Source organism: Cajanus cajan, chromosome 9, assembly GCF_000230855.2.
Source record: "Cajanus cajan strain Asha chromosome 9, NIPB_CcT2T_4, whole genome shotgun sequence".
NCBI classification, from domain to species: Eukaryota; Viridiplantae; Streptophyta; class Magnoliopsida; order Fabales; family Fabaceae; genus Cajanus; species Cajanus cajan.
Window position 1 is genome coordinate 7,910,539 of NC_138525.1, and position 26,227 is coordinate 7,936,765.

At 30.9% G+C, this 26,227-nt stretch overlaps 1 protein-coding gene across 1 annotated transcript; it reads left to right on the forward strand.

Moving 5' to 3' along the window:
* Positions 1 to 24,089: 24,089 nt before the first annotated feature.
* LOC109814044 (expansin-A4) lies at positions 24,090 to 25,929 on the forward strand. Its single transcript, XM_020378374.3, has 2 exons — positions 24,090 to 24,655; positions 25,290 to 25,929. Exons 1-2 carry the CDS (start codon positions 24,186 to 24,188, stop codon positions 25,597 to 25,599), a joined length of 780 nt encoding a protein of 259 aa, XP_020233963.1. The 5' UTR covers positions 24,090 to 24,185; the 3' UTR covers positions 25,600 to 25,929.
* The last annotated feature ends 298 nt before the right edge of the window (positions 25,930 to 26,227 follow it).

Sequence of the window (26,227 nt, forward strand, 5' to 3'; positions counted from 1 at the left end):
ATATAAACAAAAAAAATAATTAATACATATTATAAAAATTATTTAATATCATTTAATTACACTAATTTTATTTTTAAAAAAATACCTTTTTAACCATCTTATTGATATAAGAAAAAAAAACATGTAAAATAAAATTTCATTAAATAATGAGTATTTTAGAGATAATAATATTAAATTAAATTAAATTAATTAAAATTTGATTATATTTGAAATCAATACTCATGTTTGCTGTTTGTTTTTTATTTATGTATATATTTGAAATCAAAAGGAAGTATTGAATAGCATAGATAATACTACCTACGTTTCTATATATAAGAAACAAAAGTTTTTTTTTTCTCTTAAATATAAGAAATATAATCATATTTTTATTTGTATTAATTAATAGATTCTTTTTATATCCCCAATTTATTAAGAAAGAGGCACTGACCAATTTTTCATATTAGTGTTATTAAAGCATTTAATTGTATGGATATTTTAATAATAAAATTTAAATTTATGATATATTAATTACGATTAACAACTGACATTTCGTTGGTTTGTGTGATTTTCGTCTTATGTTTCTTATATATAGGAATGGAGGGAGTAATATATTTCATAATTGATTTAATAAAAGACTATGAGATAACACAAATTAAGCGAAAAGATGTAATACCACGTTTTTCTTAAATTATGTATATTTGTGACATATGTAATTAAGAATTTTATTATTTTTAGTTTATGTTGGGGTAAAGTTAGAGTTGAGATAACTTTAAATTTAAGTTGTAGAGGATATAACTTAAGCGTGTGAAAGTTGATCCACAAAAGGTTGAGGTATATATGATGGATTTTGAGAAATGAACTTCATAAGTTCATAATTCCATAATTTTTAGAGAGAAGTTAAAGAGAGGTGCTCTGGAGTCAATGGGGTTCGATCTTTGATCTGATTCAAGTGGAAGGTATTTTTTCTTCATTTGATCATGAGTTGGTGTGGTGGGAGTTAATATTCAAGTTGAAGAACTGAGAATTTTAGAGAGAAGCCATCATACGAAGGGTTTCGGGGTTTCGCTTCTCTTCCTTCCTTTCCTTGATTCAGGAGCAATTGAGGTAAGGAAAGCTTGTTGTTTGATCTTTTATGTTGTATAGGTTGATTTTAATCTATTGATTCATACTCTAGTAATCATTTAAGTTGAAATTGAATAGTATAAACTTGGATTTTCCTTATTCTTGGTGAAGAATGAATAGGAATTGAAGATCTTGTAATACATTGTTGTTACATGATACATTTTCTTCTATTATGAGTTGTATGATGCTAGTATGTGATGGGATCTGAGTTGCATGCATGTTTTTGTGGTTTTGGATGTAAGGATTTGAGTGATTTCTTTTAGATGCTAAACTTGTTCTTATTCATGCATGTTTTCTTGGCTCACTTGCTCAAAGTGTTCAAGGAGTCGCTCAAAGCAAGTGAATGTGATCACTTCAGGAGTAGTCTCTAACTTTACTCGCTTAAAGCACTTAGTGGGGCACTTGAAACAAATTTTGGCAGGGATTATTTAAGGTTTTCTACACCCTATACACATATCTAAATTATGAATATTCATGCATTGTTGCATGATAACCATAGTTTAGTATATTATGTTTGCTTTCTATTGCGTAGTATTATATTATACCAAGTATGGTGACTTATCAGATCATTATAGAAGAAGACTAAGAAAACTTAAATTTTTGTTACTATATACATATATATAATGAGACAAAATTTTGTCTCAAATAAAAAATATTCAAAAGATAAAAATATTTTTTTTATTAAAATACTTTGTTAATTTTCTAGTTTCTCGTACTTCACTTTTTAATCTTTATGCTTTAAAATAATAAAAAAATTAGTGTTTATACTTATCTTTTTCAATCTCTTTTAGGACATGGGCTAGGGTTGTCATCCCTATCATATGTTGTATTGTGATCCATTAATTTTAACATTTAGAATAATTTAATGTTTAGATCCTTATGGTGCACCCTTTGCACTATATTCCTTTCTCAATCTACCACTATAATTTTTTCGGTCTCCACACTAGTCATTCTACTTCCCTGCCTATTCTCCATGTCTCCCTCTTCAGCATTGACCTATCGAATGCAATTTACGTCAACACCTTCACCATATCATGCTGAAAGCGATGATTAAGGATGTTCTCTAGCAACTATGATGACACAGTTCACTACGTTAAAGTGGTGTATGTAATCCAACAATTTATGTCCTTTATGGCGAAAAAACCTTTCATCTTCTTCCTTGCCAAAACTCCATCATGACACCACCATTGACGATTACTAGAAAAACCTTTTTTTTTCTTTCGCTTTAACAATGTTAACGTTGCCAGCATCAATTGTCCCTTCACTAACAGCATTCACGAGGTAAAGATGTCTAATTTGTCCATAATGCTCCAAATGAAGAGATGAGCCACCATAGAATTTATTATGTTTTAGTTTGTATAGTTTGAGATAGATCTTTTAACTCTATATTTGCAACTTTTAATCCATTTAATTATTTTCATTAATTTTTTTTGTAACGTTATTTCATTTGTGCTGACATAACAAATTATTAAAAAAAATTTGTCTTATATCAAATTTATTTTAATAAAGTTATTTTAAATTAAGTATCTTAATGTTTTATGCATCTTTTGTACTTTTACACATGACCTCTATTGTATAGACACATTTTTTATCCTCACAAAATTAAAGACCTTTATTATGTTATCACAAAACAGACGTTATAAAAAAAATTTTAATGATAACAATTAAAAGAATAAAAAATTATAAATATATGAATTAAAAAAAATTATCTTAAACTATAAAAGCTAAAAAAAATTAAAAAAAACCATTTACTTTGGCTAACCGCATTATAAAATTAAATAATAATAATTTGTTGAATTTAATTTATCATTAGATTAATATTTAATGGTATACTTTGTCCAACAAACTTTAAATTATTAATAGCGAAAAAAGTATTAATCCATCCTAAATTTTACTACTTTTACGTATTCTGAACATTAAACTTATTTTAATCCATCCTTAAATTTTATTTTATTTGTAAATAAATATCATAAATTTTAATATTATTTTAATTAATCTTTAATTTTTTTTTATTTTGTAAATAAATATCTTCAACTATAATTTCATTATAATTGATATTTACTATTTGTAATTGTAGCAACCTCGGTCGCGACGGGACGGCGAAAAATAAATTGAAAAAAAGAAGTCGCCACCAATGTTGTTTTTAAGGAAAAATATTGAAAAAACCATAAAATAGAAAATAGTCTACGAAAACCAAATTTTTGAGTTCGGGAGTCGATTACGTGTGAAGAAGGTATTAGCACCTTACAACGTTCGTCGTAAGACGAGTACCTTTAATTAATTAAACTAATTATTTATAATTTATAAAAATATTTATCTCACTAAATAATCAAATATATTTTATTTAACTAAACTATTATTGTATATATATAAAAAAAGGTTAAAATTATTATTGTTATATAAAAAGGAAAATATTATTTTTTATTTTTTTGGCTCGACAAGATTTATTTCTTGCTCCTACGTATCTTCATGTGTAATGAAGAATCAGAGTCACGTAGTTCTTTGGTAAAAAATATTTGTGTGTTGATATTTTTAAATTAAATTTTATTTTTGTTAAATATAGGATTCTTGAACTATCTCAGCTCATTCACCCTAAAAATATAAAATTGACTAAGGTGTACACTAAAGTCAATTCAATAAAATTTTAATTTTAATTATTACTATAGATGTTATGATGTTAAAAAATTTATTGATTGAACATTTTTGTTTTTTTTTTTTTGAGAAAAAATTTAAAGATAAGCTGTCACAACTTGTACTTTAAATTCAAAGGTTAAAAAGATGTCACATCTAATTAACCATTCCTCCAAATAAAATTTTTAATACAATAATTTCAAATATTTACATTAAATATTGTAACACTATATTTGATCACATTTTGAATTTAAATAAGGACTAATGACAGATATAAAAATAAAAAAAATAAAAAGAAGTGAGTTTAATATACTCACAATTCTTCGCTTCAGTAGCGGTAACTTGTTGGTCTCTTCCTTTGGGTTCCCCCAGGTCCAAGGTAGAGGTGTGTGTGTGTGGGTGTCTTTGGGAAGAGGAAGGGCCGACTTTCAGGAGGGACCAAAACGGCCCGTTCTGAATCCGGAACGGCCCGTTCCGGGGTTGCAATTTTACTCACAACGGCCATTTTTGGAACGGCCCGTTCTGGACTTCTGAAATCATATGAAAATTACTAAATTACCCCCCATAAAATATAAAAAATGAGGCGTTACAATTGACTTCCATATTTTTGTCTTTTTTATTCTTTCTTGTATATACCTTTTTTGCTATTTTTTTTAACAAAATTGACATTTCCCGGACGAAATTGGGTTACTACAGTAATTTTTACAAATAATTTTATTTTATTAATTTAGAGCTCAAATATTTATCTTAAATTTTAATCATTCATTGATCTTTTTTTTGTTGCTTATATTACAATTATTTTTTAAATATGATAAAATATGATTTAAAAAATAGAATAATAATAAAAACAATAAAAGAAATTTATTTTATTTTCAAATTCTAAATTTTATGATTTAATATACAATAAAGAAAAGTGATACGAAAACAAATAATGAATGAGTGTGACTTAAAAATAAATAAATAATCAGTAGTTAATCTTAATATAATATAGGAGATGACTATATACTTAATAAGTGATAAAATTTAAGAATTAAGATTAAATTAAAATTAAGGTGCTTATTTATAAAAAAGATAAAGTTTAAGGATCAATTATAACACAATAAAAATTGATGGTGTCTATTTGCTAGTAAGATAACATTTAAAGATCAATTGAGATTAAATTCAAGTTTACAGTATCTATTTTAAAAAAATGGTAAAATTTAAGATGATTAAGTACTCTTTCCCCTTATTAATATAAATAATCTATCTATATTAACAATATTAATGGAGTTGAGGTACTTGATGCCTATATATTTTAGTTAATAAGAGTGTTTAAAAATTATTAATATTTGATAAATTAATTAATGTTGTATTTGATCTTTAAATTTAAAAATTTTGAATTCGAGTTTTATCTTTATAAAAATGTTTAATTTTTAATATTATTTTTTATTATTTATAAATTTAAAAATAAAATTATCCAAAAAATATATACACTAAATGAAATCTTCTTTATTATATGTTATAGATGATATATTATACTAATAAATAATTTAATTAATATTAAAAATTGATATAATATTATTGACACCTTAAATTTAATGAGTTTAATAATCATGTAAAAGACTTTTATACTGTTACTCAATTATAATTCTCAATATTTTATTTATTTATCGTATGAATTAAAAGAAAAAATATCATAATATATAATTATTTGTGATTAAATAAAAGTCTTAAAGTTATTTTACATTAATAGTGCATCACTTATTTTCTCAATTTTAATATACATCTTATTATTAATATATATATATATATATATATATATATATATATATACCAAGTTTATATTTTTAATTTAATTTTTATTAAACAAAAACTATATTCTCAAACATATACCTATAATATAATTCTTGTTGGACAGCAAATACATCCGTATAGACATTTTTTTTTTCATTAATGTATTCTTATAGACAATCTTAATACTAAACATTTTTATCCAGTAAAATCTAGTTCAGTTGATTCAACATGTGATAATGCAAATCCTTTCAATACTGAATTTAATTCTTATGCATAAAGTAAATAAATTGTCTTTAATATATATATATATATATATATATATATATATATATAATCTGTGAACGGAATCATTATGTGAAAATGTGAATATAATAAGGGGCCTGTACTCTATTCAGCAAATGAGTGTTTAATTTAATTTATTGGTACAATTATGATGTGATGGATGACTACAGAAGAATGAGAAATAATTATTAAATGAAGTACCATTATAATATGATGATGCGTGATTGGCGACTTCCAATTCTAGATCAGATTAAGCCAAATGGAATCATATTATTATCTTTTTCCTCTCTGATTGGATTCACCTAACATCATATACTCATCATATATGATATAAACAATTTAAACCACCTTTAATTAGAAGGAAGGTAGCTGGCCCTTTGACAAATATTTACAACCAATTTAAACGTATTTTTTAATTATATTATTTTAACGGTACAAAACTAATTTTATTAATACTAATGTTATCTAAATTTTAAAATAAAAAGTCTTAAATTATTTGGTGGCCTAAGATCTAATCCATTTGTCTTTGTAGTCGTTTAGTGCTGGACCTTCATGTGTTTCGTGGATAAGAAATTTGACATTAGATGCATTTGTTTAATATAATGTGGGAATTAGGATTTAATAACACCATAATCAAGATTACCGGTAGCAAATATCTGAAGTTTTTTTTTTTTTTTGAGTAAACAGTTGTTTCAGGTTTTTATGGTGCAAGAAATAAGAAGGTTGACTATTTTTAGTTAAATAGTGTTAATAGTATGTTTTTATTGTTAGATTAAAGATACATGTATTCAATTAAAAAATTTAATTAGGCTCGTGATCACTTATTATTTACTCACATGGACTTTATTGAGTAATGAAAGAAAATACGTAAAAGGAAATATTAATAAATAATTTTGTTTACCTTATTAGTTATTTTATCTTTTATTTAAAAACAAAGTTATTTGGATTAAGAAAATGTTTTATGTTATTATTTTATTTTAGTTTTTGTCTAAAAAATATAAAACATGAAAATATAAAATATTAAAAATTTTATTTTTACTATTTTTATATAAACTTTTTAAATAGAAATAAATAATAATAATAATATAAAATTTCAATTCTCTTACTTTACGCTCAACAACATTCAAACACTAGTCGACTTGATTTCAACCTGAGACAATTCTTTATTCTCATGTTTGGTGTCACCAAGCAAAATAGAAGCCCCTTAATTGAAGCCATGTTCGATGCTTAGGATAAGCACTTGGGGTAATAGTGAGTGTCACACATAACAAACTTGCAAATTGGTTTAACCTTCACCTGAAACTTAGGAAATCAACATGCAATGTAATCTATCACATTTATACATCATCAACAACTCATATTACACCAAATTTACAACATGCAACAACCAACTTGGTAGAATCACCCAAAATCATTTTCAACATGCTTCAAACATTCCAACTTCCATAATGCAATCTAGAAATCAACTAATGCAATCACATTTGATGACAATCAAATAACATACAACTTATCAAGAGCAAGTTTCTATCTTTCCTTACCTTTGAAAATCTCCAAATCAAGAAGAGTAAGAAGGAAGAAACAAAATTTGAGCTCCGAGAAGCTCCACACCACTCCTTAAGAAAATGATCTTTAGCTAGGAGCCTCCGATCAACACTTAAGCACCAACCAAAAATCTATTACTTTCTTGGAAAATCTAAAAGAAGAACGAGAGGAATAAAAACTCTAGAGTTTCTCTCTCTAGAATCTTTCTAAGGTTCTCTCTGAAATAAGTTTATGAGGTTCAAATATCAAAAGAAATGTTATATATTCCTTTCTTCAAGGCTAAACTAGACTTTTGTTCAAAAAAATCTCTAAATACTCAAAAATTCTTTGGAGAATTTTTAACTTCCAACATTTTCCAACAATTCCAAAATAACACATGATACATAATCATTGATAAAAATATAATAATTAAGAAAAACGTACATTATTACAACCAACTTAATTAGAGACATTATGTAAATCATGTATATGGATAAAAAAAAAACTATTAATAATTTTATTGTAAAAAAAAATTCATTAATATTTAATAAATTTAAGAATGAGATGGTAACCCACTCACTTGCATGTATTAAAGAATAAAGATTATATGCAAGTGTCGGTGGCTATGCTGGTATTTATATGTAATAAGGAGTTAATGATTGTTGGTTAATAATATTGTTGACTTTGGTACCTAGGATGATGATGTATATCTGAATATTTTGCAAGGCTTCATCCTTGATACTGTTATTACCATGTCAGGGTGTACCATATACATAATATAGTGTCAATTCTTCATCTCTGTCAAAAGAATATCATGCTGTTTCAAACACAAGAAAAATATGATCTTCTTAAAAATATATCATAAAAGACAAATTTAGAAATCGTGATTGGTGGAATGAAGAGATAAATGTAATATAAAAGTTGGTCTTTATTATATAAAAAGCATGAAAAATCGTCGTTTGGTTGGCTGGGAAGAATATGTTTATAAAAAATAGAAGATACTGGTTAAGTGATCACCCTATTATTACTATTTTATTTTATTTTATTTTCAAAATTTCGGAGTTTAATTTTCATATATTATTACTGTAAAAAATTACATTATGAACACCTCTTCTACTTGTCCCAATTCAAGTTATTTTAGTGATCTTAGCATTTTTTTTTTGTAGTTGTTGCAAAGCATCTTATATATTATTATATGAGTTAATTATTCATGCACTATCAGTGTAAAATATTTTACATTAACAATCAATCATATATTTTAAATTATTTTTTTATTTTTATTTGATTAAATAAATAAATAACATGATATTATTAGAAAATATGATTAGTTGTCAGTATAAATTTTTTTTTATACTGAACGTATATAAGTGATTAACTCTTATTATATTAATATAGCGACAATTCTCATATGTAACATGTTATTAGTTTTGATCTATCTTATCTGTAAGTGATAATAATTTGTATGATCAATATTTTATTAAAAATTTATTAATTGCAACAAACTATAAATTTTTTTTTTGGTTCGTCCCTGGAGTATCCATCGCCGACAGCAGTGACTAATCTCCTCGCTACGAGGGAGGCACCTCAAAGGGTAGGATAGCGCGGCTGCATACACAAGGCAGGATTAGAACCCCTGACCTTGCTTAAGCGTGGATCAACCCCTATCGCTGAACCACACACTTGGGGTTAATAAACTATAGTATTTACCTTGATATGAGAAGACTATTAATCATTATATTATTTGTTCTCGTATATTATTGTAATGTTATTTTAATATTGTAGTAACGGAAGTATTTAAGAATTTCAAATTTTACTGCAATAGAAGACAACTAACAAAGGCACTTTAATTAAATATGGGAGAGTTGTGCAATGTTTAAAAACAATAAAGATCTTATTTATGACTCAAACTGCAATTAGAAGAATATATTTACCAACTTTATGAAAAAACAGTAGTTAATTATTAACTAATAGTTCTCAACATGAAAAATAGATTTAAGTATATATAGTATATTTATAAAATAAAAAATTATATGTTTAGATATTTATTATTATTATTATTATTATTATTATTATTATATTAATCTTATGTCATCATATAATATAAAAATGTCAATTAAGTATATAAAAATGTTTACTAAGTATTTAATTAATAAACTTAAAAATAATTTAAAAATATATTCGAAAAATAAAAAGCAATTAAATTATAAATATATTAAACTAGTAACGTCAAGTTTCATAATTTTTGGATGAATTAAAATATCTCTCAAACGAGACTACGAGAGTCTATAATTGATATCTCGAATTAAGATATGTTAAATCTCGAACTACATTTCTAATAATAAAGTTATTTATCAATTATGTCATATTATATGGATAAGTTTTATATATTTCTAATAAATCAAATTTAAGTTTGAAATTTAACTTGCTTATATATATGAATGAATCTTTAACACAATGTTTTTTATGAGGTGACTCGACATGATTCCTAACAATGAAAACTTAAACTAAATTTTGACGTTTTATTCGTTCTGGATTTCGCATTTGCCATTGCCACTGCTTCTGCTTGTTAATTTGGTTTAGTTTGGACTTTGGATCCTCTCTGTGCGTAATGGATTTCAAGGTCTAACATGGCACCATGGGCCTCACTGTTGGGTCAACGGAGCTTCTTTGGATTCCATTCTTTTGGGCCTTTGATGTCTCAAGTAGATAGGCCTATGCTATTCACCCCCCGGTAAAAATAAGGCAAATGATAAACACACCTCCACTCTCGTATAAACACACCTCATTTTAAAAAAAAAATATATAAATTATCTAAATTACCCTTTTAAAAAAAATGAAATTCCTAAATTTACACCTCCCTTCCCCGCACCTCCTTCCCAGCACCAGACGGCACCAGAACGGGCCGTTCTGCAAGAAGAACGGCCCGTTCTGATTGCAGAACGGCCCGTTCTGCAAGCAGTACAGGCCGTTCTGCTTGTAGTACAGCCCATTCTGAAAGCAGTACAGCCCGTTCTGGGGCCGTTCTGTTGCAGTACAGGCCACCTTGTCACTTTTAAAATGGCTACCTTATGATTGATTTTAAAACTCCGATTTTAAAAGTCATTTTTGTACTAGTGTGTCTTTCCATAGAACAAGTAAGAGTCTTTCTCTTACGAGACCACCTGCTGACATTGCGCACCCCTCTTTTTTCTCTTTCTGGCACTCCTCTTCTTTTTTTTTTTTCCGGCACCTCGCACGCCTTTCTTCTTTCTCTTTCTGGCACTCATCTTCTTCTTCTTCTTACTGTTACGGAAAGTTCTTTCCGAAATTATATAAAAATGTTCCGGAAAATACTTTCCATAATATTAAATTCTTATTCCGGAAAGTATTTTCCGGAAATGTTTTGTTATATAATTCCGGAAAGTACTTTCCATAATATTAAAGTTACTATTACGGAAAGTTCTTTCCGGAATTATATGAACAATAATTTTACTATTCCGGAAAGTACTTTCCGGAATGTTAATGACTGTAAAAGTACTTTCCGGAATTCTAATGATTGTAAAAGAACCTTTCTTATCCTGGTTATGGTGGGGCTAGTCCTTTTTTTCTATTCAGAATGACTGTAAAAGTATATTGCTTAATGACATTGAGCGGAAATAGGCTTTGGGAAGAAGAGGGGTGTGGAGTGTGGGGTGCGGGGAAAGGGGATGCGGGGAAGGGAGGTGTAAATTTAGGAATTTCATTTTTTTTAAAAGGGTAATTTAGACATTTTATATATATATTTTTAAAAAGAGGGTGTGTTTATACGAGAGTGGAGGTGTGTTTATCATTTGCCTAAAAATAATAGCGTTATTTGGACAGAGAAAAAAATATAGTATCATTAGCTTTTTTTTTTTTTTTTGTCCATCGTTACAAGTTACCCGTTTGAAGGTCATCCCCCTTTTTCAGCGTATATTTAGATATTCTTAACTCAATTCACCAAAAAAAGAGAAAAATTTGTAATTCTACTAATTGATTATTTTAAATCCCTAACATCCATTTCATAATTTAACTTCACTTAGCCCCAAGCTTTCCAACATAAATTTAAAAGAGATGTTTTGAAAGAGTTTGATGATTATATATTATCGGCGTAAACAATTTTATACTATTAATTAATAAAAATTTATTAGTAATATGACATATTTTTTTGTCCTGGAATATAGTGATAGTGATATGACATATAAACCATATATATATATATATATATATATATATATATATATATATATATATATTACAACTTTTAATAATATGAACCTTTAGTTTTTTTTTTGTAAAGAGTGAAAACTAAAAAGTAGACAACTCAAGACATCGAGTCTCTCCCTAATGGTAACAGGATAAAGTCTGGAGGACTCCTCCAAAATACATTGGAACCTATGTTCCTTATACCCCAATTAGCAAGCGTATGAGCTACTGAATTTATCTCTCGAGGAATATGACTTACATGAACTTCCCAGTCCCTAGTTAGCATGCGCTTTATACGACGAATAACATCATAGTGCTTATGCAGGTAATCCCTATCCGTTGACCGATCTTGAAACAGCGTAACAGCGCCCAGGCAATCACAATCACAACTCACTTTCCGAAACCCACCATCCCAACAAAACGCTAGGCCATCCTCCAAGGCCAACAGCTCGGCACGTAACGCATCACCATGTAAAACACCACGCGAGAAACCCCCCCGCCACATTCCTGCCGAATCTCGAATTACTCCACCCATCCCCATAGCAGACGTCCCACTCACCCAACTCCCGTCCGTGTTTAGTTTGACCCACGGATGCTCCGGAGGCCTCCATATGGCATGCTCTGCCCATAGACGTTGCTTAGCGTTATACACACTATTCTCCACCGTAGATAGTGTCATCTTCCGAAGGACCGCCGAAATCGTCCAAAGCTCGTCGTTAAATAGCATGTTATTCCTAAACCGCCAAACCCACCACAGGGTGATGGATAGCTTGATCGCCTCGTTATGCAAAATAATCCTCTTCAGCCACTGAAAGCAATCCATTCCAGAGAAAAACCACCCTGCATTGATCCCGTCAGCCATCAGCACCTCTCGCGAATAAGGACAATCCCGAAGTGCATGTAAAATGGTTTCTTGAGGGCAAGAGCAACGCGAGCAAGCCCCAGATTCGGCCAACCTCCTATCAGCCCGAACCTGATTCGTTGGAAGGGCTGAGTGAAGGCATTGCCACAGAAAGAACTTAACCTTCTCAGGGATCCTTAACTTCCAGGTCTTCTTCCAAACTTCATCCCCTTTAGTTGACAGCACCGTGGTCAGAAAATGATACCCAGATGCCGCTGTATAGCAACATGAGCTATCGCCTCTCCAAGCAAAGTGATCCAGCCCCAAAAGGGAATTGTCGACGCTCAACCGTTGGACCGAGTTTATCAGCTCCGTCGGGAGAACAGTATACAAGGCAGTGAAATTCCATTCTCCTCTAACCCAGCAGTCTGCGACCGATTTGTTGGTGTCTGCAATATGAACGAAAGGAACTCTCCCGCACCAAAGTCCAGTACCTGACCAGTCCGTGTACCAAAGGGAAGAGGCCCCCGACCCTAGTTGAGGCTCGAATCCCTCACGAAGAGAAGGAAGGGCCTTAATAAGACCAGACCAGGTTGGAGAAACACCCCTCCTGTGTTGAGCGCACAATATAGAGTCCCCATGTAGATAACGATCGCTGAGGATTTGAACCCAAGGCTTCTGAGGAGCAGTAAGCATATCCCAAACTAACTTCCCAAGAAGTGATACATTCGCCCTTCGCGCCTCCTTAACTCCAAGGCCACCAAACTCTTGTGGTTGCGTAACAACATCCCAGCTCATTGGAGACCAGAACCGGGTGTTGTCAGATTTTTCCCAGAGCATACGACGACAAGCCTGATCAATTCTATTACACACTGCTTGAGGAAGCCACAATGTTTGCATGCTATAAACTAGAATAGAGGAGACGATAGACTTCACCAGACACAACTTACCTGCCTTATTGAGAAGCTTGGACTTCCAAGCCGCAAGTCGATTCTGGATTTTGTCCAGCACATCATAAAAATCTGCGCACCTCGGCTGACCATGCATCATGGGAACCCCCAGATACTTCCCAATCCGAGCCGTGTGGCCAATCCCAAGCAAGCCCTCTAATGTATTTATCCTCCTCAGTGAAACCCTTTTAGAGCTGACAAACTTAGACTTAGTCAAATTGACGCTCAAGCCTGACGAGCACGAAAACTCTTCCAAGGTTGACGCCACCAACTGAGCTTGGTCATTTGAAGCTTGACAAAACAGTAAAATATCATCAGCAAAGAACAAGTGTGATAGCGGTAAACCCCCAGGGGATAGCTGAATCAGTTTCCAATGACCCTCCTAGAGCAACTCAAAGATCCTAAGGGCTAGGCGCTCCATGCAAAAAACAAACAGATACGGAGATAATGGGTCTCCCTGCTGAAGGCCACGAGACGGAACAAAGGGCGGTAGGGAACTGCCATTCCAAAGGAGTGAGATGGACGAATTCTTCAACCCCCACATGATAAGTTGAATTGTGATTCTTGGAAAACCAAACTGCACCAGCGTAGACTCCAAAAAGTCCCACCTGACCCTGTCATACGCCTTTTCAAGGTCAATTTTTAAGGTTAAGGATCCCACACCAGAACCTTCCTTCCGTACGAAGTGGAAGGCCTCTTGAGCAACAATACTATGATCCCGAGTCCCCCTCCTAGGGATAAAGCTACCCTGGAAAGGACCAATGACGTCCTACAGGAAGGGTCTAAGACGAGCCACAAGCACTTTAGAAATAACCTTCCAGGCAACGTTACATAAGCTGATAGGACGAAATTCTTTGAGACTCACCGGATGATCCACCTTCGGAATTAACACCATTTGTGTCTCCAAGAGTGATATGTTCGAGTACCCCAACCGAAAGGCATCCTTCACTGTACGCCATAGTTCATCACCCACAATGGGCCAGTACTGCTTAAAGAAGAACGGTTGAAACCCATCCGGCCCTGGTGCCTTGAAAGACTTCATGCTCATCACCGCCCGGCGAACCTCCTCCTTCGTGACTGGGCCGTTAAGGCAGATAGGGCCGCACCACCCAGGCCAGGTGGAGCCCCTACATGCATGTCTAGAGGCCCGTGGTCATTATTGATCGAGAAAAGCTCCTTATAGAATCTGACTGCCTCTGTTTCCATTACCACCGGATCCGTGTGCCAAGACCCATCTGGCAGCAACAACCCCTGTATCTTATTCCTCCTTCTTCGTGCGAGAGTTTGAGCATGGAAGAAAGACGTATTTCGGTCCCCAAACCTCACCCACTTCTCTCTAGATTTTTGAAACCATAGATACTCCTCCTGAAGACAAGTTTCGTCCAGCTCCGCTTGTATAGCCTTTTCTAAGCGCGACAAGCTCTCCGATTCCCCTAACTCGAGTTGTAGCTGAACCCCTTTGAGACGTCGTTGCAGAGTCTTTTTTCTCGTAATAATATTCCAACCTTTAGTTTTGAGAGTTTATGATGTAAACGTTATTAAGTTGCTCTTATAATGTAACAAAAAAAATCCTCTTTCTATATTTCAGGGGTTACCATTCTAGTTTAGCAGTTTCTTTTTATTTTTTTATTCTCTAATTAATTTATTTGTAATTTTTAAATTATTCTCAGTTGACTACTTTTATTTAAATTGAATATTTATTAATTACATATAATTTTCTATTTAAATTTATATATTTATTTATATGAATTGACTTGTGAGATGAAGTTATACATTTTTATAAAACTAAAATAATATTTGTCTATTTGGATTTGGTTGAAGATTATTTATGGAATCTAAACATATTATAAAATAGATTTTTTTAACCTTCATTTAGTTTTCATTTTTAAATTAGACACTATTATCTTAAAACTATACCACACATTCTATAATTTAAAAAAAAAAAACACTCTTACTAACTTCTATGGTTACTTATTCTCATATCTTAATATTGTTTTTTCTTTTTCTCTTATAATCATATTCTTTTCTCAAAACTTAAATATACAGAGACACAACGTGACTTTCTTCTACTTTTTACAATAAAAGTAACTAATGTAATATAATATATTAATAAACAATTAAAAATATCAGTAACCCAGATCATAGTTAAACTATCACGATTACTTAAAGGTTGAATTTCTGTCTCTCTTACCTTTCTTTTATATGTATTTCATAAAACACATGTCGTATTTTCTTTAGTTATTATTATCTTTTTTTTTTAAATGTTATGGTGCCATCTCTCCAATGTGTCGGTACTAACCAAACTAAGAATAAAAATTTTAATTTACCAAAAAGAATATATATATTTTAATAAAATATACCATATTTTGAGAAAATAGATTAGACTTAATAAACGTGATATTCGAAATAATATTCACATACTATGCAAGTGAGAAATCAATATATGATAAGAAAATCCTAAAAAGTTTAAAATTCGTCAGTTAATTCATTTGATCACACTAGTGTCAGAAATTGGAATCTTCATAAATTAATAGCAGTTTGTTAAATCACAGCATCAACTTAAAAATATAGTAATTTATAGTTTTTGTGGCCCTTAATGACAATCGATATACACAAGGTCCCAACCTATCAAATATCAAATTATCAATGTACCTAAAAGAGATTAATCATGTGAGGCTTCTTGAAAACCATCTCCAAATAAAATCTAGATCCGAAGGGCCCAAACTCCTAAAAGCAAATTTGGTAGTTGGTCTTCTGAAAATTCCATGGCCCATTATGCTAGGTAGTTAAACAGGTAGTTTGTCTTCATCAAGCTTTGCTTAGTTAGGGCAGTGTGGCAGGGCTAGCTTGGGGCCCATGAATGATTAAAACATAGCTTGAGTTCAAAAAGAGCACATATACAAAGAAAAAGCTGGTGGTTGTGGGAATGCATGGGAGAACAAGTACAAAAGTTGAAGATATGATTCTTGGTCTACTTGCTTGCTTATAGGGGAAACTTGGGGTTTTTATGGGGATTGCGTAAAGCTCAATAGAGCATGCTGAATTTCAGCAAAGAATTTCATTTAAAGAGAAGACACCACATTGTAAACGGTCCACCATTGTCCCCTAAAGATTGGTCACGTTTTCAATTAGAGCATGCATGACATGAATAAATGTGATGCATTAATATTAAATCATGCTACCAATATTATCAAGTGTATTGGCCATAGGGCAGTCATTAAATTTTTTTATCCCTAATTGTTCCTTTTGTTGTCATATCACATTAAATAATTACTAGTTTTATTTCCACCGCAGCAACCATCTCTCCACTACTACTTTTCTACTGTGGCCATGATCTTGTTTACAATGATACTTTTCTAGATGCATGATGCAATATTAAATGCTTATAGAGGCATCATGACACACCCACAGGCACAGGATACAGTTAACTTATTTCTCTAATTATCCATTTCATTCATTAAAGATTTTGATTAGTTGTTTGTGTTTACGCAAATATATGAATATGTGTATATATGCTCTATAGCATGTAGATGAAGCAAATACTTATTTCACACTCAATTCAAATCCTTAGTTATAACTGTTGTCGTTCTTATAATCTCCTAATTTTAAGTCGAGCTATATGCTAATTATATTTATTATTTTAAGTTTCCTTCAACTTTTCAACATGAAGCTGAAATATAGTGCATTCTCTCGATTTAGGGCAAGCAAAATACGTATGTCTTGAATTTCCAATTTTAGGTTTATATGTTAAGGCTTTTGTTTTAATGAATTTCGAGGTTTTGGCTTAAGAGAGGAAATAAGTTAGGTTCTGCTAGGTTTTCTTAGATCTGAAACTAACTTCAATTAAATACATATGACATGAATCTCACCTATTTACTTCTTATAGACAATTTTTTTTTAAAGGAATTAATGAGTCTTGTTTAGATAAAAATCTGGTCTAGTCTATAAATTTGTTTAATAGTCTATTTTATAATAATTTAACAATATTATACATAAAAATAAATAATTATTTTTAATGCCAAATATAACTTATTTGAAACATGTTTTGTAATAAAATTTATAAATCACATATATTTATCTTTGAATAAAAATTATAAGTTTTTTATCTTTTTATATAAGTTAAAATGTTTAATATTTATAAAGATAAATTAATATATGATTTTAATATATTATAAAAAATTTAATACAATAATAATAAGTATTCATTTATTTTATTTAAAAGGTCGACCTATTAAGTTTAATAGGCTTTTTAAATGACATAAAACTTAGTATTTTTAATGAAAGCCTTAGCTTGTCTTATTTTCAAAAAAAAGTTAGGCTTCGACCTGATGTAAATAGAATTGATCTTGAATTTTTTGGTGTTATGAACAAAGTAAAAAATTTATGTTGTATAATTATTTGAATATTATTACTCCAGTTTTTAAGTCTAAAAGTGTAAAACACGTAAACTATTAGAAATGTAATTGTTAAAAAATAACTAAACATATAATAAATTTGTACGAGACTATGAGATATTTTTAGAGATCACTAAATATTGAAAAATGAATTAATAATAATGATACATCAAGCTTATAGTAGAGAGATCGAGATTCACACTTTAATTTCAAATTTTCAATACAATAAGATAGGTTACTATTTAAAAAAATAGAAAGAGAATTAAAAAAATAGAGATTAATAGGAAAAAAAGAGAGGTTAAAGGTAATCATTATTTATAATTTTACATTAATGTTGAAAAAAATAAGTCAATATTATATCACATTCTATTATTTTTATTTAATATTACTAATTTATTTTTCTAAAACTATAGTAAAAAAAATTATTATTAATTAATTGTTCATAATTATGTAAATTTTTATATTTTATATTATATAGACTAAATAACATTTTTTTATCCTTCCAAGTTCCAATAATAGGGTCTTGGATAATCGTCACACTAACTCATGATTAGGATCACAATTGGATTTAAGATAGGTTTAAAAATCTCTTTTAAGACATCTAACCTATTTTTACAGGTACTATGTCTCATGAGAAATGGCTCCCTAATTTATATAATCATGTAGAAGAAACTAGAAAAAGCAGATCCGATCAGATTTACAAAAAGAGTTGACTAACTTATGAATGTTTCGGACATAGCAAGAACGTTTGCTAATTAACGATTTCTTGTGATTAGAGCAGTTCCTTTACTTAATCATCAAATGGTTTATATTCTTATCTGTCACATTTTTTTTAACCTTCTATGGTATTAGGCATCTTAGAAACACTTCCCTAATTGTTTCCCAGTTTATCAGTCGCATATTCTATCCTGAAAATATCAATTCTTAGCCCATCCTACACAATGCTCTCATTAATCAATATCTCATCAAAACATAGCTGTTATTTTCTAGAAATTTTCATCTTCAAATCAACCTCCAGTGTATTGATTCTGTTGTTATTTCAAAGTGTTAATGACAAAAATACTTTTCATTTGGTTATTATTTTTGTCCATACAATACAAAGTAAGTGGTATTAGTTGATTTAGCAGCACTGCAGCAGAGACTACACTCATCAAATGATATACTACCTAATTATCTAAAATTGAAAGCAAATCTGTTTCTAATAATTGACTTAATTGAATCATATCGAATTTTACTGATGTGTCATTAAAATATTATTTGGTGACTTAAAAACCAAACTTCAATCCATAGCTTTATTGCCTAGTAGTACATTGCTGAGTGTCTCATGGAGTGAAGAAGTTGCTTGTAATCAATTCAAAGACCAATAAATTTTCATAAATGAATGCAATTGGCCATATCAAAATTTCAAGGAATGGTTTTGCAATTGGTCTCTCACATAAATTGGGCAAAGAATGCCTTTTAATCATTGGTTACCTTGGCATCTGTTAATTGTCAGTGCCAACTGAATTACCTACCACCATATCATTGAAACTTTTCACTAAAGGAAAGATAATAACCATAATGACGTCTTTCAATTATTAGTACTAAACCATTTATCATTCTACATCCTAATTTAAACCCCAAAATCTATATGCTTGTTATAGTCCTGTGGCAAATTAGTTAATTTTTCCGGTGCTTGAATCATATATAACAGAATAAAACTCTTACTATAAAGTTGTGAAAATTGCAATAGGCATTATTGGAAGACCTTTAATAATATTAGGTGAAATAATAAACAGGTTCACAGGTGCACAATCCGTAGCTGAGAAGAAAGTGGATGTGTTGTTAGTTTGGTAGGTAGTAGTAGGAAAAACGCCAGCAGCACGTATTTCACTTGTCCCTTTTTCTTTGTTTTCCACGTCCATCACTTCACTTATGCCAAGAAACAAGCCTCTAATTAATCCAAAAACAATATACCTTAATAATGCAAGACCTACGTACTAATTTATGGTACCTGTTATATGGTGAAGTCAAATATTAGATAACACCGTTATGGATTAGCATTTAGTGAGTCAACAAATAATGGTGTGTGCACCTACGTAGTTGTTGAACTACGGTTTAATTATACTCACTATACGTGGCAGATGTGGCTGATTTGGTAGATAATAATACGATCGAATAATTTAACAAAGTCACGCCTCAAACCCTTTAAGAAGGTGGGAGTCACAAGAGTAAACACAGTTCAAGAATATTAAATTTTGAATATAGATTAGTTTTTTTATTATTAATTTTAGACTATACATAAATGCATGAACCATGTCCTTTAAAAAAAATAATAAAAAATAGAAGTGTCCTTTGTTCTCCGTTCCGTTGAGTAGTACGTGGGTGGGACATTAGAATGACGGAAGACTCAACGGCGTCCCCCGAATGTACGGCAAATGCACGGCGTGATACGTGGAGCGCTGAATGCGGTGAACGCTTCGATCGCATCACTTTGCTGAATCTATATCCGTTGAATTTATTCCACTTACTTTTGCATGTTAATCTTCTTCCTTCTACAGACACTACTTTTCTAAAGTTTCAACTCCTAAATTGTCTTTACATCTTACTAACTCCTTCCATTATTTTAGTTTTTTATTTTTATTTTTTTAAATCATTACAAATTTTGTATGTTATACATGTAAAATATTCATCACCTATATTATTGCTTTCATACAATTAAGAAATTTACTTTTAGTGAATTTTTTTCTTCTAAATTAATAATTTTTTTAGAAATTGTTAATTTAGTTAATATTTTTCAACTACAGTTTTCATGTGCTTATTTAAAATAAGATTATTTTTCAACTTAATCAATTTAAAACTATTAATGTTTTAATTAATACTTTTTCAACTATATTTAGTTAATTTTACAATTTTTCATGTATTTTCCCGACTAATTTGATCCTCTCATCTAATGTATTAATCATACAAAAATCAAATGTTATTAATACCTTTTAAATACATTTTTTTTAAATATGAAAATTATTATCGTGTTAATAACATTTTCTTTTTGTAAGATTAATTCATTAGAGGATAGGATGGGGGAAAAAGTGAAAAATCATGTAATCTTTAATTGAATAATGAAATTAAATAAATATTTTACTTCAAATATATATCAAATAACTAATTTCTCATTTCTCTATATTAATCTTAAATATCAACAGCCATGAAAGAGGAAGTTTTTTTATTTATTTTAACGGTCTCTCTTGTTCACATCTAACATCCCAAGAATGTTCATTTTTATAATAAACTATTTATCATTATAAGTATTTAAAGTTTAAACACCGATGAATTATGTCTCAGATGGTATATTCAAGCACGAAAAATATTACAGGTATAGTGAGAAAGACCCGAAACTCTCTATATAAATCAATTTTAAGAGAAATCATATATTTAACATAATAACTAACAATATTAATTTTAAGAGAAGTCATATATTTAACATAATAACTCTAACAATATTTAATATTAGGTAGGATTAGCTTGTTTAAGGTTTGGTTTGTGAAATTCGAATATTTTAATAGGTTGGATAAGTTTGATTTACCAAATAAATAGCCAATTTTTTTTTCTTATGCTTGATATGCGAAATCCACAAATAAATAAAATTAGTTTAGGAGTACCATGAGAATATAGATTTTTTTTAAAAAACATTCTGATTCCGTCTTAACAGGTTGGTCCGTAGATTAATTTTGACCCAAACACTCACCCTATTCAAAATATATTTATAACATAAACAATATATATGGGTCAAAAAAATTATTCCATCCACAACTAAAAATAATTATATGTATGTTTGTGAGATTGCTAAAATTGATTTTAAACAATTATATTTATGTAATAAAAAATCACAATTATATTTTTTTTCCTATAGTTCATTTCATTTTCATTTTGATTATTATACTTTGAAATTTTAAATTTTGATCTTTATTGTTTTATCTTGTTTTTATTTTGATTTATTGTTGATTTGGACATATTTGAGTTTTAAAATTATATCCGATTTAATATTTAAGATGAGTTAGGAGTTATATTTCAAGTGATCTCAATATCTTATATATATTTTTTTTAAAAAAGTATAAATTTGTGGAACAATTATGTAATAATAATAATTTTTAATATATAATATTTTGTATAATATGACAATATTTATTTTAACATATATTATCAAAAATATATTAATTTAGGTTCTATGTCTCTTTTATTTTATAATTAATTTAACTATACATAATGTTATTATAATACAATTAGTACATTATGTTAAAATATCAAATTGACCAAATCTCACTTCATATATTTTGAATTTTGATTGAAACATTTTGAGTTCAAATAAACAATCTAAAACAATTATTTTATTCAGTAATAACAATAAACAACTTATTCCAACTCATTCCTACATATCTTTAAAGGATATTTGCAAAGCCAATATCTAAAAAATTATAAAGACCAAAATGTAAATAAAAACAAATTATCAAGATTAAACCTAATCAAATAAAACTTTCAAAGATCAAAAACTAGATTTTTAAAAATATAAGGATTAAAGCTAAAATAAAAAATAATTTATGGAGACCTAAATTATATGTAAATCATGAACATTTTACGAAAACAAATATTTATAACACATTTTGTAAATAACCAAAACTTCATTAAAGTTGGAGTATGGTTATTGTTCCTCACTAGTTCAATGGGGATAGGTCTTTTAGTCTGTGCTTGTTTTTTTTGGTTAAATTCAATAGAATGTGAATCCATCACTCTTCTTTTTGCGTTTTTTGCGAAAGTGAGAAAGTTCCTTGAACGTGAATGAATGGGAAATCAAAGACACTCTTATCGTGGCTGCATTACAATTTTCATGAATGATTTTTTTTCTTCTTCTATTTGTTCAATGGACTGACAATAATTAATGGGTCACTCGCAATATCCTCAACACTTCAGTGAGCGAGAGTAACAACTAGATTAATGAAAATTAAGGAAACATACATACATACATTTTAGGGAAATTAGAAGAAGTGTTGTATTTTTTTTATTTTTAAATTATGCTTATCTCTTGAATTGTGTGACAATATTAAAACGATGATAAACATTTTGTACACCAAAGTGTAATTGATATATACTTTTTTTCCATTGATGTACAATAGAGAGTTAGATTGGCAATTATCACCAAATAAAATAAAAAAAATAAAGAGTCTATATTATTACAACGAGATTTCTATAAACGGAATTTAAAAATAAAATAGCAACAAACTCCGAGTGAATTACTTCTTTCATGTGTTAACTCGACAAAGCTGACATGGGAAACAATGTGAAAGGCTACCAAATATGGCTAAGGTCTCCATCTGTTTCTTATTTTTCATCCCAAATAGTGATTAACAAATTTCTAAATTCAAGATATGTATTTACTTTTATCTGTGATTCATAATTTTCACTCCCTGGATCTTTATGAGAAAATATTAGGTTCTACTTTATTAGTCTCTCCGACTTTTTCTGTTTTTGCTACAGATTCTATGACTATGGCGCGACTGAAAATATTGAAAAATCAATGAACGTGTTGAACGGATTTTTTCCATTTAAGAAAATAGACAAGGGAAAGTAACGGAAACGGGATATCCAGGTGCAGTAGCCGTGATATGTGACTCAGGTTTATTATTTAACTTAAATTTGATTGTAAGAATTTAGCTAAAATGTATCAATAATAATATATGTCATCATAAACTGTAATAGTTGACAGAAGAAAAAAAACATATATTAAAGGAGATTAACACTAATAAATCTTAATATATCGAAACATTAGTCATTAATCATTTGTAATGAAAAGTACACATTCTAAGACATTTTCCAATGCATCTTAATTCTAAAATAAGAAGCAATTAAATAATGTGAATGAAGTTATAATTTTTCAGGCAGGATTATTCTCTTTCATTCTGGTCGTCCTCGTCCCCCAGCACTATTCCCATGGAAGAAAAAAAAAAGTCCGTACTACTACTATATTCACATTGCAAAGCCATTGATCATCCAACGTAACGCACCACACTATTGGATGGCGGTAACTTTTGACTCGAGTCCAAGCATTACACACCAAAGTTGAAAATTGAAATATGGATACAAGCACAGTAAGTATTAGCATAAAGAAGAACCCACAATCCAAAAACAGAAAAAAGATGTCACAACTTGCGAATGAAGCAAAGAGATTTGATATGAAGGTTGAGGTCCTAACCTCTTTTGTCCCCTACACTCATCACCACACTACACTGTCACTACCCCTTGGGTCATAAATTAATATAAGATAATTTTTTGATTAGCAAGAGGCGTAAATGAACGGTGATAATAACATGGATCCAAGTGGGGCCCACTTTTCCCCGCCACTCTCTCCTTAAATACCAACGCACCTTTCTCCCTTCCCTCCTCAGGAGTCAGAACTCAGAACTCAGAACTCAGAACTCAGAACTCAGAACACAAACCCTTCTCTTTCCACACTCACCAATGCCTTCGCTCGCACTTTCCCTCATCGCCATTGCTTTCATAACCCTCCTCACTCCTTCGGAGGGGAGAATCCCGGGAGTCTACAGCGGCGGCGCGTGGGAGAGCGCGCACGCCACGTTCTACGGGGGGAGCGACGCCTCGGGGACAATGGGAGGCGCCTGCGGCTACGGGAACCTCTACAGCCAGGGCTATGGCGTCAACACGGCGGCGCTCAGCACGGCGCTCTTCAACAACGGGCTGAGCTGCGGTGCGTGCTTCGAGATAAAGTGCGCCGACGACCCCAGCTGGTGCCACGCCGGCAGCCCCTCGATACTGATAACCGCCACCAACTTCTGCCCTCCAAACTACGCTCTCCCCAGCGACAATGGAGGCTGGTGCAACCCTCCCAGACCCCACTTCGACCTCGCCATGCCCATGTTCCTCAAAATAGCACAGTACCGCGCCGGCATCGTCCCTGTTTCTTACCGCAGGTACCCTACCCTTCTCAATTTCCACCCATTTAAAGCATCAATTTTTAAACTTGTGAAATGTTTTCTCAAGAATGGTTCAGAATTGCTCGCATTTCGGAAGCTATGGTTTTCGGCATTATTATTGTTTAGAGGTTAGAAAACAAATTAAGGGGGATTTTGATGTTTTGTTATTTTATTAAAATAAATTTAGAATAATAGAAAGAAGAAAACAAGAAGGCGCTTGTTTGGCTTTTGGCCCTCTCGAAGTACAAGAAAAGCACGTAATCAGAAGTACGACGTCGTTTAGCACGACAAAGTGTTCTGAGATTCTTGCGCTGTGTTGGGGACTAGACAGTAGAGAGTAGACTGTGTAGTAGTAGTATGTGATTCGTAATTGGGGAAAAGTGAAAGTGAAAACTGATGAGAACGGTTGATGTTTCATTTTGATTTTGGGGAATCGTTTTTGTGGGTCCCTAGCTTGAGATAGAAAGTGAACCTAAACCCTTCATCTGAAACCGGTTCAGGATTTTGACAAACGTGCAACTTTTGCAGCGTAATTGCACGATTCTCTAAGCCAACCAAAATTTTTATAAGTGCTTCTTTTTTTATTTAATTTTTTTATATTACGAATTATAATGCCCTTGGTGACGTGCAGGGTACCTTGCCGGAAGCAGGGAGGGATAAGGTTCACGATCAACGGCTTCCGTTACTTCAACTTGGTTTTGATCACGAACGTGGCGGGTGCAGGGGATATCGTGAGGACGAGCGTGAAAGGGTCAAAGACTGGGTGGATGAGCATGAGCCGGAACTGGGGTCAGAACTGGCAGTCAAACGCTGTTCTGGTTGGTCAGTCACTTTCCTTCAGGGTCACAGCCAGTGACCGACGCACCTCCACCTCCTGGAACATTGTTCCCGCCAGTTGGCAATTTGGACAAACCTTCACCGGCAAAAATTTCAGGGTCTAATCATGTTTCTTCGTTCCTTTTTCTCGAAAGAAAAAAGGATCACCTCTATGTAGTTTTGAATTTACCTTGGGATGTGGATATAAGGGAAAAAAATTGGAGAGAAAGTTAAGTAAGTGGTGTTAGTGATTAGTGAACTTTTTTGACTTTTTTCTTCTTTGTCTTGTCTTGAATGTGAAATTGTCATTGTCTTGGTATACGAGTTTGAAGTTTTATAGTAGGATTCGAGAAAAATGGAGGGAAGGGGCTGAAGTGGCTTCAAATGCATGAGCCCGCAGCTATGTTTCTTATATATTTATATAGTATGAAAAGATCAAGTATGTTTATCTTGTTCTTCGTCGATCTTTATAGTTTTTCTTGTTCACGTGTTTGATGTCAATTTAGTTAGTTAAGGTTGGTATTACGGACTCATTGAGTCATTACTTTATTGCCTTTTACCATAAACTATGATTTATTAAAGTGATAAAGAGTGTTTGATGCATGCATGTTCTTAACTTGAGCTGTTAAGCACGCTTGGCTGCGCCGAAAAGATAAAGGAGGAAATGAGAATTATGCAAATAGGTGCTAATGGACCGTATTTTCCTCTACATAAATTGGTAGCAAAGTAGATTCTATACCTTCCGTGTTGTTT

Excerpts from the sequence above, each read along its gene's own strand:
- LOC109814044 (XM_020378374.3), top strand. The coding sequence starts at position 24,186 with ATGCCTTCGCTCGCACTTTCCCTCATCGCCATTGCTTTCATAACCCTC. Across the intron at positions 24,656-25,289 it reads GTCCCTGTTTCTTACCGCAG|GGTACCTTGCCGGAAGCAGG; the intron begins GTACCCTACCCT and ends GGTGACGTGCAG.